Here is a 17,107-nt window from a genome sequence, read left to right on the forward strand (position 1 = left end):
CCTCAGGCTGTCAAGTTAATAACTGATCTATGCATTGATTATGAAATACATGATATACAGTTATGGAATAGTTTATTACAACAGTTAATGGCATTTAATATGGTAAGAAATTTTATTATGTCTTGTATTTGCATATTGAAAGCTGATCTCCAATAGAAATATGTGATCAAAACAAAATTTCAGTTATTTATTTTCATTCATTTGCTGAAATTAAACTCTACAACAAAAAATTAAAAAGAATGGTGTAAAATGTGTTTTGATGTATTTACAATATGAACTTATAGTATTGTTGTGAGAATACCACATGTAAAACTACAACTGGAGTATTCTACGTGGTTGATGGTTTTGATACAATTTTGTGTTACCGAAATTAAAACAAACTGAAAATATCCCATAATTCTTTGTAGGCTCAGTAACATGCTCATTAGATTATTCAAAATTGATATTATCTGTATTACTGTCAAACCATTTATTTTCACTGACATTTAATTTCACTATCTTGATGTTTTGAGCATATTCACTGTGTTTAATTTCACAAATTTGTCAAGGAAACAATGAGTTTTATTGTTATTTTACATTTATCAGCGAAAATAGCGAAATTATAACAGTATTTTGTTTATAGTATCTTACTCATTATTTTCATGTAGATCAATTATTTGCGACACATCTTGGTTCGTATATCGGGAGTTTGTCATCTGTGGCATATATCATCATTATTGAGAGCTTGGAAATCTGTACTCTTGCAACCCTTAACCACAGGTCAGAAAAATATAATATATTTGTGTATATAGTTTTTAGTTCTATGTCAGATATTTCCAGATTTTCTGATATAGAATTTGTAGGCATCACTATTGATTATTAATGTTTTAAGGCATAGTTATTATTTATTAAATTCATTAATTATTATACTAAATCATACAAATGAAGTGAAATATGCATTTGCTTTATATAATGTTGGTTATTAGTGATATTGCGGTGTAATATTAAAATAATACGTTTGTTTTCAGTCTGCCAACCACTGAGTGATGAACAAGAAAAGCAGTGTCATCAGTCACTGTTACTTATGACTAGGTATGTTAACTTCTACCTGAATAAAATATGCTTTTATTTAGTACTTCTGTCTACAACTTCTCAACCAATAAGGATTTACAAAACTCTTGCTAGACTTGAGAGGAACTGTTCAGGAACATTATTCAGGCCTCATTATAAACCTTACATTGAGACTGTGAACTATATATTTGTAAACATTAATACATTTGGGTCACAATAAATTATTATTGAGGTATTTCTTCTTTTTTTAGGTGTCCATTGATATCTGATATGGATATGATTGGATTCTCTAAACAGTTTCTACGACAACAGATGATGGCACATGCACTGGCATGTTTACTAATCATACCAGATGTGAAGAAGAAAGAACAACAAATTAAGGTAATATAAAAATTAAACTCTACAATAAATTAGTGTGATTTCTGTAGATGAGATAGTGCTATTAAAATCATGCATCTGCTGACAATTTAATGCAGCAATAGCTATAACTATCAATCTTTTTTCTTTGATTGATAAAACATCATCATTATAGTGTCAATTTGTAATGGCCATCACTAAAATGTGAACACTGAATATACGCTACATACCATCGTTGCACATTAAATCACTTGCAAGTGAAAAAGATGGCCGCAGGGTTGCGTCCAGTTCTCCAGAGGGCGCCAAATCCAGTTTTAGAAAGCATACCTCAAGGATTACAGTACAAGATAACTTACTGGGGCCTTTGAGTGAAATGAGAATTATGTTTCCATTCTGAGAGGCTAATTCTCTCACTGATGATTTTATGTGTCATGTGTCATGTGTCAGGCCACTTGAAATGAAATGGAAACTCATTGATCCTTAGTTTTCATATCGCATTTTATGTGACATTAGCCTTGAAAATTTGCTCATGCAATTGTGTCTAAAGCAATATTTTGGTAAGATTTTTATGTTGTTATTTTTAAAGTGGGGAGAGGTGTCATCACCTGCGCATGTGGCAGATTGTGGAATTATGAGTGTAATTTTAAAAGCTTGGATACAATATGCACCCCGAAATGTTGAATCTCTGCTCAAATGCAATACACTATTCTTCTCCTTTGTTTTCTTCTGCCAGGCATTATTCAGTGTTGATGGTTGCCATGCACTAATTTTAGATCAAATTGCAAATCTAACCATGAAGAGAATGCTGTTGCCACAAGCAGAACAGGTAAGCTGGCTCTAAACTGTACTTCCTGTAATTTATCATTTCATTGATGGCAAACTAGTATTGTGATTTGAATTTCTAACACTTTATATTTACAATAAATATTATTTTGTTGAGAACAATTCAGACAATAACAAGAATCTGAAAAGACATTGTTTCGATGATGATAGTAGTATATTGTGTTAGTAGTGCAGTACATGTATGTACACAGCTATAGTTTTTGGATTATATGTTATTTGACACTTTTACCTAATAATTTAATTACTTGTTAACTGAATACTGGATGTCTATGTCATTCCTCTAACAAGCTATTTGTTCCATCTGTGCTATTTGTTTTTTAGATTCAGGGTGCAGTATTTGAGAATATAATTGAGACTGATAACTATGAATTATTACTATGTACCAGTCACAGTCATCAGTTTAAACACTACCTTGCTAGAAATCAAAAGATCAGTACACTGTTACTGACTCTGCTAAAAACATCCCGGTAAGAAATCCGCATATTTGTTTGGGATATTGTAGAAATATAGTAAATTCAATTGATGAACTTTAGTTCATGTTTAAGGGTATTATATTATTTCTCAAACATGCTTTGACAGTTTTTTTGCAAACACAAGACATATTAGTATACATTTGTGTACAAGTACACTTGTTCTTTTATTATGTCGACTTTCTGACTGTCTGTCTGCCTCTCCAATAACATCATTTCAATTTTCAGCATTGACTTCATTATTGATGGGTTACTGATGCACGTTATTTTAAAATGTAACTAGCTGGCAGTAATTTTTGCCTGAACGTGTCAGTCTTTTCTCATGCATACCTTGGTATGATCTTAACACATGATAAGTTACTGATATGCACTCATTGTTAAGTGATTTGATTCTAATTAACAAGATATAATGGATTCCCTGTGCATGCCAGTTTGTTTGGATGAAATTTCTATGACAACCCACTTTTGTGTCCTCAAATTACAATTCAATTTTGTCATCTAATAAAATTTGTGACAAAACAGGATATTTACAGAATAATCCAGTATATTTGCACTTATCACACCCTTTATATATACCGGTCGGTACACACCATTGTTTTTATAGATATGAAGAGAGTTTAAAGCTAATAGAATTGTATTATCAATATAATCCAGAGATTTTACCAGCTAACCAACCTGCCACTATGGTTGAAAAAGACAGAAAAAAAAAACTACATGTGAGTCAATTTAAAATTTTTGTGCTTGTCATGCCTTTGATGGTCAGAAAGAAAAACAATGTAACCAGAATATGTCATCAATCGATATAGGTCTGGACCAATTGTATTCAAACTGGTGGGTTACTGATGCATATCAATTTATTTCATAATCTGATTGGACTACAGGTGGCCTTGTTATATCTTGAATGCTTGACGTACCAATTATTTTCAAAGTTAGTGCAAAGACAAAAAAATAATGGTATGCATATGGATACTGACTTGTGTCCATCACAATAACATTTGAACATGTCATAAACTACTTCTCATATGTCAGTATGGACATAACACATGGTTTTGATACATGTGAAGTCATGCTCGATTTACCATTTCTCATACATAATTTGACAGGTTATGGTTGGTATGGTTAACAATTTTCTTGATTCGGTGGATAGGAAGTTGTCATGCTGAATACTTTTAATTATATTTTAATATTTAATTATAATCTCTACGTTTTATTGTTTATAATTCACACAGTCACTAAAACCTGTCATTGACAAAGATTTATTTTTAGTCCCCGTTCGGACGTAGTCCGAAAACGGGGATTTATGTTTTGCCCTGTGTGTGTCCGTGATCACCTGTATCTCAAACATGCATGGTTCAAACTTCACTCATACATCACACATTATATGGGTCATGTGCACATGGATTTTTTTCATGATCCGATTAACGATAGCCGTATAGCGGCCATTTTAATGCCGAAAATGCATCAAAATCGCACATTTTCACCATTCCGGACCCGGATCTCAGTATGCATGGACGGATTTTGTTCAAATTTGGTACATACATTAAACATAATAGGACCTTGATGCACGTCATTTTTTTTTTTTGGGATCAAGTTAGAAATGGCCGACTGGCGGCCATTTTGTTTTAAAGAATTCAGTTCTGGATCTGTATCCGAGACATGTCTGGATTGATCAAGTTCAAACTTTACACACACATGGTACATCATGTCACAAATAGATATGCATCAAAATCGCAAATTTTCACAATTCCGGAACCGGATCTCAGTCATGCATGGATGGATTTTGCTCAGATTTAGTACAATGTGTTGTACATATGCAGGTGCATTTCGGATCAGACCACTGAAAGTAGTCTGAGATTTTGCTCTTGATCTGCTTTGAATGTATATGTCACTCAAATATGAACGGAACGGGGACGTGTCATTGACAATGACTTGTCCCTAAAAGGAGTTGAAACTGTAACTTCACAAAATACTGAAAATTGTTAAGGTGGAATTCTATGTTTAGAATGACTTTTTTTTCTTTCAGATGTACTTAGAATCCCATGGTTTGATGAAAACAGTGGAGGACATCCTTGTGGAATTTAAGTAGAGAATCAACATGTGCCTTACTCTATTACCACAGTTTTAAATACATGTACAAAGAATGTAATTATACAGTATCTTTAATCAATGCATAGCGCAACCAAAATATTTTCAACTTACATAATGTTTTTAGTAAAATAAATATTTACATGCAATCACTGTGCTATCTATCCTGATCTGGAAACCCTTATTGTTTTAGATGTGAATCAGCTAGATTAATGGCAACCTACCAAACACTTGTTTTGGTCGAGATTTTAACATAACACATTATGAAAGTGTATTAGTTATTGTGCACCATGTTTCATGGATCATATCACAGATGGTATAACTTCCAGAATACGGAAAGTTTTAACAGTTTATTTTTCCTGCTATGAGCAATTGGTACAATAGACTGGATATTGTTTTCAGACTAGGCACAGAGAGACTGTAATGCAATATATATTACTGAAAATATCTTGTAAATAAACAATTCTACATGCTTACTAAATATTTTGTATTCATTGTTTGAGATGTTCGGACAAAATGTTTTATTGATTTAGACCTTAACAGTTGAAAATTATTTGCTGATTTTTTTGCATACACCTTATATGAAATAAAATTGTATGCTGGTGTTTAAATGTAAAACGCTCATACGATTCAAGAACTAACTATTTTCATATATTGAATCCAAATCTACAAGTCCCACTTGAAAATCTTTGAGCTTTGGCTCGTCGGGAATGAAAGTGCCCAAGTTAAAAAACAACCAGCACTAGATCAGTTGATTTTGTGTCTACTGAAAATATCTACAGCAGGCTCTCTATCAGATGAACTACCTTAACAAATGATTTAATAAACAAAAATAAGCTAAATATTCTGCCAATATATCTTCCGTAACTCTGATACCGTATTATGTAAATTGTTGAATTTTACAGTCATAGCTCAGGTTATGTCATGGCAAGATATTTGGTTAACCATCACACAATAGTACAAGTAGAACTGGCATTTTTTCTTTGTATACTGACTGAAGATATCTCTGTGTCTCCAGATTTGACTATTGTAGATTCTGTCTTATTAGATATATCACTCACAGTCAGTCTCCGATTTCTGTTTATTTGAGCTATTTGATTTATGCTCAGCTCTGCTGTGGAGTTCATCCTGTCCAATGTTGCATGTTGACGTACAGCATGCGATCTCCCTGAAAAGCTCATTGAGGAGTTGCCAGATATATCTACAGTTGAGTGTCGATGATTCAGCTGTCCAATTGTTACTTCCAGTTGAGTTTCCAAATGTTTTATTTTCTGTTCTTTCTTCCTCCTGTCAAGTTGTAGTTCAAGAAGCTGTGGAAATAGATTAGAAATAAGATATTAATTAGTTTTGTGTACACTAATTTTGACAGCAAGACTCTTAACCTTTTCACCACCTTGGCCGAATTTTTCTGCACTTTCTTCAATATTTTTGGAAAAGTAACCAAATTTTGGAGCCAAAATGAGTCAATTTCCAGTTTTTACTCAAAGAATTTGGCCATTTTTGTCCCAATCTTTGAAGGAAAGTGCAGATTATAAACTGAACTACTTTTTTAATTTTTCATGTTTGTGGCTCTTTTAGTCATTCCCGCTATCATGTACAAATTCACTTTTTTAGCTCCGCTGTCGACTTTGTCGAGCGGAGCTTATCATATGAGTGATTGTCCGTCGTTGTCAGTCGTCCGTGTCAATGTTTTACTTTTTCGACTTCTTCTTGAAAACTACAAGCCTGAATGCTTTGATACTTGGTGTATATGTACCTTGGGTAGACCTCTCTTAGGTTTGTTCATTTCATGTCGATATCTTCAATTCTCTAATTTTGGTGAATATTTTTGTTTTCGACTTCTTGTTAAAAAGTTTAAGTCCGATTGCTTTGATATTACATATATAGGTACTACATGTGGACCTCTCTCAGATTTGTTCATTTTGTGATGATATCTTCAATTCTCTAATTTTGGTGAATATTTCTCAGATTTGTTCATTTTGTGATGATATCTTCAATTCTTTAATTTTGGTGAATATTTTTGTCATTTTTGGTAAAAAGTGATATTTTCGACTTTTTGTTAAAAAGTGTAAGTCCGATTGCTTTGATATTACATATATAGGTACTACATGTGGACCTCTCTCATATTTGTTCATTTTGTGATATCTTCATTTCTCTAATTTTGGTGAATATTTTTGTAATTTTTGGTAAAAAGTGATATTTTCGACTTCTTGTTAAAAACCAAAAGTTCAATTACTTTTATATTACATATATAGATACTACATGTAGACCTTTCTCAGATTTGTTCATTTTGTGATGATATCTTCAATTCTCTAATTTTGGTGAATATTTTTGTCATTTTTGGTAGAAAGTGATATTTTCGACTTCTTGTTAAAAACTGTAAATCCGATTGCTTTGATACTATACATATTGTTCATTTTCTAATGATGTCTTCAGTTCTTTAATTGAAATGTGCATTGCTAACAGCGGAGCTATTTCAGCTGACAGGCTGCTTGTTTAGTGCTCTGACTGGACACTGTCTGGGAGCTTATTATGGGTTGGGTTCGTTGCAATTATCTAAGAAGTTCATGGCTTGGTTTTCCCTAAACTTAGTACACAGTTTACATATGCCCCAGATTTTTTTTTCAAATAGAAAATGGCCGACTGGCGATGATGTTTGATTCAGAAATAGCCTAAAAATCTCAATTTTATAGGTGTAGAACACCTGTTGGCATACTCAGGTCAAAATTGACCGACTGGTAGTTATTTTTGCTTATAACTTTATGACAAAAATCTGTAATTTTCATCTTTTTCTTGCACATTTTGACTCAAATTCATGCAGTCCAAACTTGGTTCTCAGACAATTGTTTGCTAGCATCTGTGTTTGTGATATAATCCAATCCCAGATCCCATATGACAATTCCACATCATATATGACCAAATCAACTCCGACAATCATAAAGCCAGTTGCTAACAGCGAAGCTATCTCAGCTGATAGGCTGCTTGTTTTAAGTTATTCTGACAACCAAATGAGTTAGCTTACTTCTTGTTTGACGTTCTCCAGTTCTGCAGTCCTCTCCATGATGGTTTGTTCAGCTGTTTTTAAATCACCTTGAAGTTTGCGAATGTTTGCCTTCAGTATGTAGTCCTCGTCTTGCGAGGTGAACTCCAACAATCTTAATAAAGAATTTAATAAAAAACTTTAACAATTTTGTTGGGTTTGTAGTTTTAATACCTTGCTGACAAGTCTTTATTAGCTTACATTACCGGGTATACTACAAATAAATAGTTACACACATGCATGAATTGACAAATCTTATAGAAAAGTGCATACCTACTGCCCCGTCTTAATCTGGGTGTCAGCATAATTGAAAACAAGACACTAATATTAATAAAAAACAAATACACATTGACTGCGGTGAAAAAAAGTTTCACCTATTGTTACTGTTCAGTGATTCATTGAAAGATGGCACAGTGCTACAAAGTGAAAGATATGATTACATATATAGGTCTATAGAGAGTACATGTCTTCACATGCATAAATGTAAGGTGAATTCAGAGATGATATTTTACATGAAGGTACCTTTGTCTTTGTGAAGCTGGCATGACATTGTCTGTATTAACACCAGAATTAGATAACTGTGTTTTGTTCATCTCAAGCTCTCTCTGTAAATTATCCAATTCCTTTAAAAAATAATAAAAATGTGTACTATCCTTTCACATGGCGTATGTACATGACTAAATTTCTTGACATTTGTCCTAGTTTACATTGCTGATTACAAGCAGAATGATGTGCAGAAAGATGGCTTACCTCGTCCAGTTGAATCAAATCAGATTCTTTACTATTGACCATGGCTTGTCTTCTATCCAAATACTTTTCAGCATCTTCAATCTAAAAGAAAATATTAACTTGAGTAGGAACCAAACATATAAGTTGGGTCATTACTTATCTCGTATCTCTGTTTTGAAGGCAGACTGTTTTGTGCCTTTTTTGAAAGTTACTGATTTATTTTAGTATGTAGTAGTACGACATAAATTTTGAAATAAGATCACTTGCATAACAACCCATTGCACAGATACATCTGATAAAAATCAAGAGAATAATGATTGGTCTTGAATGCACACTAGCGACCGGTGCTAATTTAATTGACACATGTATGGAACTTATGTAGCGACAACTTGAAAAATGCTGTCTTAACCAACCTCTTTTTGATATTCTTGACAATTTTGAAATCTTTTCTGTAATTCTTCTTCTAAACTAGTAAGTTCATCACATGCAGTGTGTAATGTATCTAACTTTTCTTCATTGTTCATTGTAGCACCATGCCTGTGTAAAATTTTATCTTCCTGTTTGGCAATCTGGTACAAATACAAATATATTGAACACATGAATTCATTTTTGTATAGTGAAAAATTATTTTTAATAGAAATATTCCATACAAAATATCCAAAAAGACTTTTCAGCGAAGTTAAAAGTATTTTACAGTATATTCATGACTTAATTAATGTTGACAAGCAGTCTCTATGTACCTAATACTAATTGACAGCAATGTGATAATAACAAAAATATAATGTTTTTATTGTTACATCGTTATCGATTAAGCTTGTTTTAAATAATCAATATTTGTATGATTGTCGTCGTGCCATAATATTAGTCAAAAATTGCCTAAATCTTTAACATTTTAAATTGCATTACAATTAAAGTGCATGACTGTTCTTTTTAAATACTGTGAGGCCATTTTGTCAAGATTTGTCAAGCACTAAATTGAAACTCCATAGAAGAGCTTTTTTTATTCTTAATGAATTTTTCTTTTTAATCATTTCATAAGAAAAATGGTTCATTGCAAATGCAGAATAGCTTATAATTTTCACCCCCCCCCCACGGTTTAAATGTTTAGCTTTTAAATATCTGATGAAGATACAATCTTATTTGTAACCAAGTCATGAACAATGTAAACAATGCTTATAATGGTTCAATAGGAATATATTGAATTTTCAAGCTGACAATAAATTACAGACTCATTAATAACACAACAATGGCATTTTCTTTGTCTCCTTGTATTGCAGTTGTATGCAGGAATTTACACTGCTATGAACACAATTGAAAACTGTCAACCAAGCAATAAAATAGTTCATGGCTACCACAGAGAATTTAATGAATCAAATATATTTGAACTTAAACTATCCTAATTTGTGCTTCAAACCAAAAATACTTAAAGAAAAGTGTCTGATTTGTATTGACAACTCTTAAAGTTTTGTGAGATACTAGCGATGTGTAACAAGTGCTACTTTTGAAGCATTTCATTTTTTGTATCTGAAGCAAGTTGCATCAATGCTGAATATATAATTACTTATATTGAAAGCGTTTTAAAATAGAAGACTGAGAAGTATTGTCTGTCCTTGTGACATGAACACTATCGTCAACAAGCTCTTAGTGGGAAATAACTGTATATTCTAATCTAATTGTGTAATCAATGAATCAATTCTATATTCACCTGTACTTTATCATCTTCCATCATTTCATTTCCACCATCAGCTGTAGTTACAGATTCCTGCTCTACTTCAATACTTGATTTTAATTTTTCTGCCTTTCTCTTTTTTTTCTTGAGTTTGTTATTATTAATAACTCTGCTGCAGGCTTGATGCAGGCCATCCTCTCCCATTCTGCTAATTACTGGATCTATAGCATCTTTGACATGGTCTGAAGTATTACCATTTTCCCTTTCCTTGTGTTTTTTCTTCTTTTTAATCTTTTTAGTGGGTTTCATTTCCTCATTATCATATCCATTTACATAGTAAACAATATTTCCACGAATTTTCTCTTTTCCTTCTTCATCTTTTTTATGACTTTTCATCTTTAAGTGATGCGTTTATGATTTTGAAGTCATCTTTAGTAGTTTTTTTACAATTACAAGCACAATTATTTTGTTTATTTATAATCTGAAATAAAGTGTGATGGGATTTAGTTAATCACTTTTAAAATGTAAAAAAAAAATGCCTGCACAATCACTTTGTTGTAAATTTGTTTTGTAAGTTTTCTGTCACTTTCTTTCAATTCAGTGTTTATTTTGAACAAAACAGATAGTTTCAATCAGGCATGAATGTGTTTTCTTTACAGAAATTTATGAAATATTTATGCCTGCATTTACGGTATGCATTAGCTAATTTTTTTGTTTAAATATAACCACATAGACTTGACCCAATCTTACTGAAATATTGTTTTCGACACAATTACATGGGCAAAGTGACTAAACACAAGTCTAATGTGAAAATTAAACATTGAGTACGGTAGTCGCCTTTCCTTGAAATCGGTAACATGACCCTCGAAAACTATGATGCATAATGCACACTATTATGGAAAATGTTGCATAAAATAATGAGAGCCACAACCTCTCAAGATGGCGACATATTTAACATTTCGTCCAAGTCCTCTGTATTTTGCCATCTAATACCGCAATTCCTGAGGTGTACTGGATTTTAATAGATGGCAACTTCTGGAGTCCTGAACGCAACCCTGCGGCCATCGACTCACAAGAGATTTAATTTACAATGTCAGTATATAGCATATATGCTATGCTTGAAAATTCCACATTTTGGCACTAATGACACATAACATTTTGTTTATTAAAAATCATAGAAAAAATGATCGATAGTTTTACAGCTATTGTCTTTTCAATCAAAACTATATTTTGAATTGGCAATAACAATGTAATAACACAAAATGTATATGGAGACTATGGTGAACACCAACTTGGGTATTTTCATGAAACCTATGGAAGGTGTCACCTTTGACACTTGTGTAAAAAAGTGGAGGCCACTGATTGGATGGTACCTATGAGTATGTGTAGTGGCACAGGACTTGTTTGAACTGCATTGCTGTATGGAGTCCGCTGATATGCATATTATTGTGCAGTGACTAGTGTCATGAACTCTTATTCTATGCAGGCATTCGATGGTCTATTTTCAACTGTTATTTAAAATTTTTAAAACATTATAAATATTGTATATAAAAACCATTCATGCCTATATGAAATAGTCTACATGATAATGCCTTTATTTAAAATATTAAATATATATTCAACATATACGTTTGGAACTAGACTACTGTTAATGTGATAGTGCTGTCAAAATCAATCAGTTTGTTTAACAAGGATTTATGCAGTCATCAAAAAATGTTAAAAAAGTCATTAAAAAAATTAAAATTATATATATCAAAACATGTGCAACAAATGCAATATTCTTTCAAATTGCTATAATTATTTAAAAAACAAAATTCTCAAAGTGGAATTTTTAATGTTTACACCAGAATATATTATGTATATATTAACACTATGAGAATGCAGTGTACTTTTAATTTACCTAACAATTCTGATTTCACAAGGGGAGACTGATAGTCACTGCATTATGGACAATTTATGCACAAATGTCTGTCTGTATTCACTTCAATTGAACTTTTCATTTATTTATTTCAAAAATTCTGTAAAGCATATACTTCAAGTGTTCATGGATTAACAATGAATGGTGATTTTATCATGGCGTTTTTTAAACCTAATATAGCTGAATGAAATTAGAGGCCTTTTTGCTGCCGGCTGTGTTGACAGAATAATAAACAAAGGAAACTGCTGTGGGCAGTTACTTTAAGGAGCCCAGTACAAACAAGTTTATAGTAAATTCATTATTTGTTATGCTGAACTAAGCTACCTGTTTTATAGTATACAGCTTGGCAAACAAGCATTTTCAAAACTTGGGTCAACTGAAAACTACTGTATGAAAAGTTTAGAGGGAATGTAATAAAGCTATTAATATTATGATACTGACCTTTTATAATTGGGTGTCATGGCATACAGGTTACCAACACTGGCTTATTTTATAGACTGGTACAATAATAGTAATAAGTACCTGTGAATTAAGTTAATTACTCCCCTACAGTCAGATTCGTGTTGTGCCTTTCATATTGTTTGTAATTGTTGTGTGTGATTCAAACAAACACCATGGCTACATTGCTCCTACATGTGTACTCTATAGCTATGTTTTACTGTACTGAATGCAACACGTTTCTTGTTATTATGTAAGTATGCCAGGATAATGACACCAAAACATTCTGTACGTGTCTAGAGTTACAAGAGATAAATTGCACAATATTGAAAAATCATTGATCAAGTGAAACTGAAAATTAGTAACAATTGTATGAGATTCTATTGTAACATGCTTACCTTTCATCAAGCAGATTTCACAATGTTGCAGTGTGTATGATGCTATTGTTCTGATAATACACACTTGTGGATTCATCTCACATCAACAGGTGTATGTACTCATATCTATATTTACATACTCGCGCTCTCACTGATGAAATTGGTCAACACTCATGCAACCTTGTGTAACATGGTTATATGCTTCGGTACCCAACAAGAACAGTGAACACATTAAATATCCTGAATACATGTACTATTGAAAGCAAGATTGAGCAAACAATGTAATGTAAATACGTGGAAGATTTTCTTTCTCATTCAAATGAGCAATTGAGGTGAACAACTTTGATACAGATGTAAATATCGCTTGTTTTCCTAACAATAGAAAATCACCTCATTGTTTGGGTGGACTTGTGCCAGTAGTAGAAGCCATCACCATGGAAATGAATGACCTCTGATCTTAAGAGAAATCACCACAGAGAAAGATTTCAATCTTGGATTATAGACCCTATAAGGTTTGTGATTACCAAGCTGAGCAATACATTATCTAGCTTTTGAATTACCCACTAAAACTACATGTTTGAATATCGTATCAAGATCAATATTTATATATTTGGGAGGTACATATTAATTACTTTTCCAGTCGTTTGATTGGAGCATGAACAAAATCTGTAGCTATATCACATGCTTTACACAATTAAAGAGCAGGACTCGATAGAGGGCTAAGCGTCCAAGTTAGGTTCGGAAAATAGCACCCTCCAGGTGCCAACCTGAGGGGTCAAGTATCCCCTATCTCCAGTTCTATTTTTTTTCATCACTTGGTAGTGATGGAAGGCAGGTGAGGGTAAGGTAAATATGACTTCACTATGTAACATTTCAAATTATCCCTGAGGGAAATTTGTATAGTCTACTAGTTCATTTATACTATACCTTACCTAAATCCATTGGATTAACTCATTTGGCAGCATACCCAGGTGGTGTGTGATCTGCCGGGGATTCAAGCCATTAGTGCCAAGCAAACTTAAAATGGCTAACTCTGAATAAAACATGAGCTACATAATTGTATTGAACTGGAATAGTAGTCTCTTTAAAATATGTATAATGGGATGTAGTTGGATTGAAACATAAATGGTAGTAGTGTCGATTTGAAGTAAAATGCTGAGCACAAAAAAAATATTTTCACTTATTTGATTTATAACAAGTCGTTGTGATCTGACATATCAATTTGATGCTGATGAAGTCATTGAGATTAGATTGAAACCATTAATAGGAGATGGATTTGTAAAAAATTATGATTTAGTGCTTTTACACGAGAATTGGACATTGGGCAGTCATATTGAATCAAATTACAAAAATAATGTTCATGTTTATGTATCTATTGGTATACTGCCTTTGTACAAAATTTAAATAGAAATGTTAATTGCATTCATGGGAAAGTAGGCATGGGTATCATGAAAAACAAAATGGCCACCAGTCAGCCATATTAGTTTGAATCACAGAAAAAATATGACATGCAACTATAACCCAATACCAGTACTGTTGACTAAGACTTTAATTATAGAGAGATTTAAACACAAAATATTATTACTGCTATATGCTCGCATGTAAAAACCTAAATACTAGAAAAACAAATTCTTTAACCGAGAGTAAGTTGGGGAAATGTGTTTTTGGAAATTGTGAACTAAGACTGAAAATTTCCACTGAATAACCAAGCATTATTTTTTTCTCTGCGGCACTGTTTTTCTCCTGCAAACTGACCGCATACGCGCTGGCTAACAGGGCCCATATAGGTTTGTTAATGAAAACATTCTGTGTCTTTTAAAATCTTGCGGCTGAAACAATTCTATCATGACACCCACCAATAATGGTGAGCCCCCCCCCCCAAAAAAAAAACAACATAGAGGTGGCACTTCATCACTGTGTGGGGCCCATGGCCATGTGACGACTGCGCATCTTCATCGGTTCTTCAACCAGATTTTTGACCCTCTTGTTTTTCCAGAAGGATAATCTTAAACACAGCCTCACACTTGACTAAAGGAAAGGGCATTCCCAATGAAGGCTCTTTTCGGGTCAATCAACAGCATCTGCGGTTCCTGGTAATCACCAGGTCTCCAGCGGGTGTCATCTATTAAAATGCAGTTTTGTCAAGTGAACCTTGTGGAACTATGTACAAGATAACCTATGAAGTATGTGCACCAACACGCTCTTGCTAAAAGTTTGTTTTTAATGGCCTACTTTTTACATCAGTTTTCATTAGTCTAGGGGAAGAATAGAACTGGAGATAGGGGCACTGGAATCCCCATGTGATGATTGTATCAACAGAGTTGATGCAATGCTGTCACATTTGGTAAAGTATGACTGAATGTAATAAAATATATCTCAAGACAATACATCTTTTTTAAATTATAGTAAACTTTTTTTTTTTGTATTTAAAACATTTTTTATTGAGTCAATTTACATAAGCACTTTACGTAGTTACAAATGTACATGTATGTGTACCAAAAAAAATTACATTGCACAACAAGTACAAAGTCTTCACAAAAATATTACAATTTTTTCAGGAATTCATGCTGATATGCTGGGTCGTTGCTACAATTTTCATAAATTTTCCCCATTTTTTTAAATGTTTTCCCAATTTACCTTTTCTGTTTGCAATCAAGTACTCAGTTTTCTGTACCCTCTGCACGAAGTCTTTAAATTCCTCAAATTTTGGTTTGTTACCCCGACATCTGCAAATATAAATAAACCTCCTGGCTACCAAAAGCAAAAAGTTTAACAGGAGGTGGAGAAGACTATCACCAAACAAGAAGCATTCTGGGTCGTTCACCCGAGGGAAACTCAGTTTTGTCCCCCATATCTCAAAGAATGTATCCCAAAATAATTTTACTACTGGACATTCATAGAAAAGATGAAGCAGATTTTCATCAGGCCCCTTACAGAACGTACAGGCTCCTGATTCAATCTTTGGTGGGGTCATCTTACAAAGAACAGAGTTGGTTACCAGGATATTGTGGCTGATTTTCCATTGAAATTCCCTGAGCTTTGACTCTATTGTAAGTCTAAATGGTGCTAAGTAAATACTTTCCCATTCAGTAATATTGGAGTTTAATGTTTTAACATGATAAATTTCAGATCTTGGCGAAATAAAATATTGCTTTATCACTTCAGGGGTCACCAACTTAGTTTTACATTGTTTCAAATGAATTTGAACGCCCACAAATCTGATACCCAACATATTATCCTCAGGGTTAGCAAATTTGTTTATATCTACTTCCCTTTTCCATTCTCGTGGTAGTGCGGCCACAATTCCAAACCAATCCAAAAATCTCTTGCGAGGTATTCCCCTTTTTTCCACTTCACCCCACTGAAGAAGTTGGCCCTTATTATCAAAAAGATTTCCAACATAGTGGAAACCAGCCTCACTGAAATCTCCCAAAAATATACTTCTGCCTCCTTGTAAAATATGTTTGTTGTTCCAAATACTTTGATTTAGGGGATGCTTTTCACCATCTGGCGGAGCCGTGACTGCTAGCCACGATTCTAACATACTACGAAAGAAACCCCTCACAGTAATGGGAAGAACATTAATATTAAAATTACTCTTTAAAAGAGTTTCTATTCCCCCAACTCGAGACAGTTTCTTCTGCAAAATCCATTTCCAAGGGTGGACTATATCATTGTCAAACAGACGACGTAGCCAATCTATTCGTTGAGCCTTCACTATTGCAAAAATATCTGGTACTTTTAGGCCACCTACACAAATGTCCCCTATCATTGTTTTCCTGGCCACCTTATCTTTCCCTTTCCAAAGAAATGCAAATAGCATTTTGTTTATTTCTTTCAGGTATCTATTAGGGCAATCTGAGAGACTAAGAACATACTGAACTCTTGAAATACCCATAGCTTTAATAATTTGGATTCTGCCAAGCAGTGTTAGGTCTCTCATTTTCCAGAAGTGTAAAGATACTTTTAGTTTCTCTATGGGGATTGTGACATTTCTATCCGTTGCCATTTTTCTGTCATTTGAAAAGTAAACACCAACAATTTGAATCATATTTGGCCATTTTACCGCAAGGGGTTTCTCTTTACATTTGCTTTTGTTTCCAATCCACATTGCTTCACACTTATCCTGGT

At 33.2% G+C, this 17,107-nt stretch overlaps 2 protein-coding genes across 4 annotated transcripts in view; one reads left to right on the forward strand and one right to left on the reverse strand.

The window, feature by feature from the left end:
* Positions 1-5,286, forward strand: part of LOC100373464 (kinetochore-associated protein 1-like) — a 43,137-nt gene extending 37,851 nt beyond the window's left edge. Inside the window, exons 32-39 of the mRNA XM_085496209.1 lie at positions 7-102; positions 648-759; positions 1,008-1,071; positions 1,302-1,431; positions 2,141-2,233; positions 2,572-2,717; positions 3,325-3,436; positions 4,744-5,286. Coding sequence (XP_085352335.1) covers positions 7-102; positions 648-759; positions 1,008-1,071; positions 1,302-1,431; positions 2,141-2,233; positions 2,572-2,717; positions 3,325-3,436; positions 4,744-4,806 — 816 coding nt within the window. The 3' untranslated portion in view covers positions 4,807-5,286. The remainder of the gene's footprint in view (positions 1-6; positions 103-647; positions 760-1,007; positions 1,072-1,301; positions 1,432-2,140; positions 2,234-2,571; positions 2,718-3,324; positions 3,437-4,743) is intronic.
* Positions 4,864-13,276, reverse strand: LOC102808950 (uncharacterized). 3 transcript variants are annotated; one of them, XM_006814230.3, is made up of 7 exons: positions 12,998-13,276; positions 10,280-10,724; positions 8,988-9,143; positions 8,596-8,676; positions 8,368-8,468; positions 7,828-7,960; positions 4,864-6,115 (listed from the first exon to the last, which is right to left on the reverse strand). In XM_006814230.3, exons 2-7 carry the CDS (start codon positions 10,637-10,639, stop codon positions 5,753-5,755), a joined length of 1,194 nt encoding a protein of 397 aa, XP_006814293.1. In that variant the 5' UTR covers positions 10,640-10,724; positions 12,998-13,276; the 3' UTR covers positions 4,864-5,752. The 3 variants fall into 3 exon arrangements, with proteins under 3 accessions (XP_006814293.1, XP_085364473.1, XP_085364469.1); XM_085508347.1 differs by lacking the exon at positions 12,998-13,276 and adding an exon at positions 12,684-12,804; XM_085508343.1 differs by lacking the exon at positions 12,998-13,276 and adding an exon at positions 12,603-12,804.
* Between the last annotated feature and the right edge of the window lie 3,831 nt (positions 13,277-17,107).

This window comes from Saccoglossus kowalevskii, chromosome 2 (assembly GCF_978046115.1).
Source record: "Saccoglossus kowalevskii chromosome 2, keSacKowa6.1, whole genome shotgun sequence".
In the NCBI taxonomy this organism is placed as follows: Eukaryota; Metazoa; Hemichordata; class Enteropneusta; family Harrimaniidae; genus Saccoglossus; species Saccoglossus kowalevskii.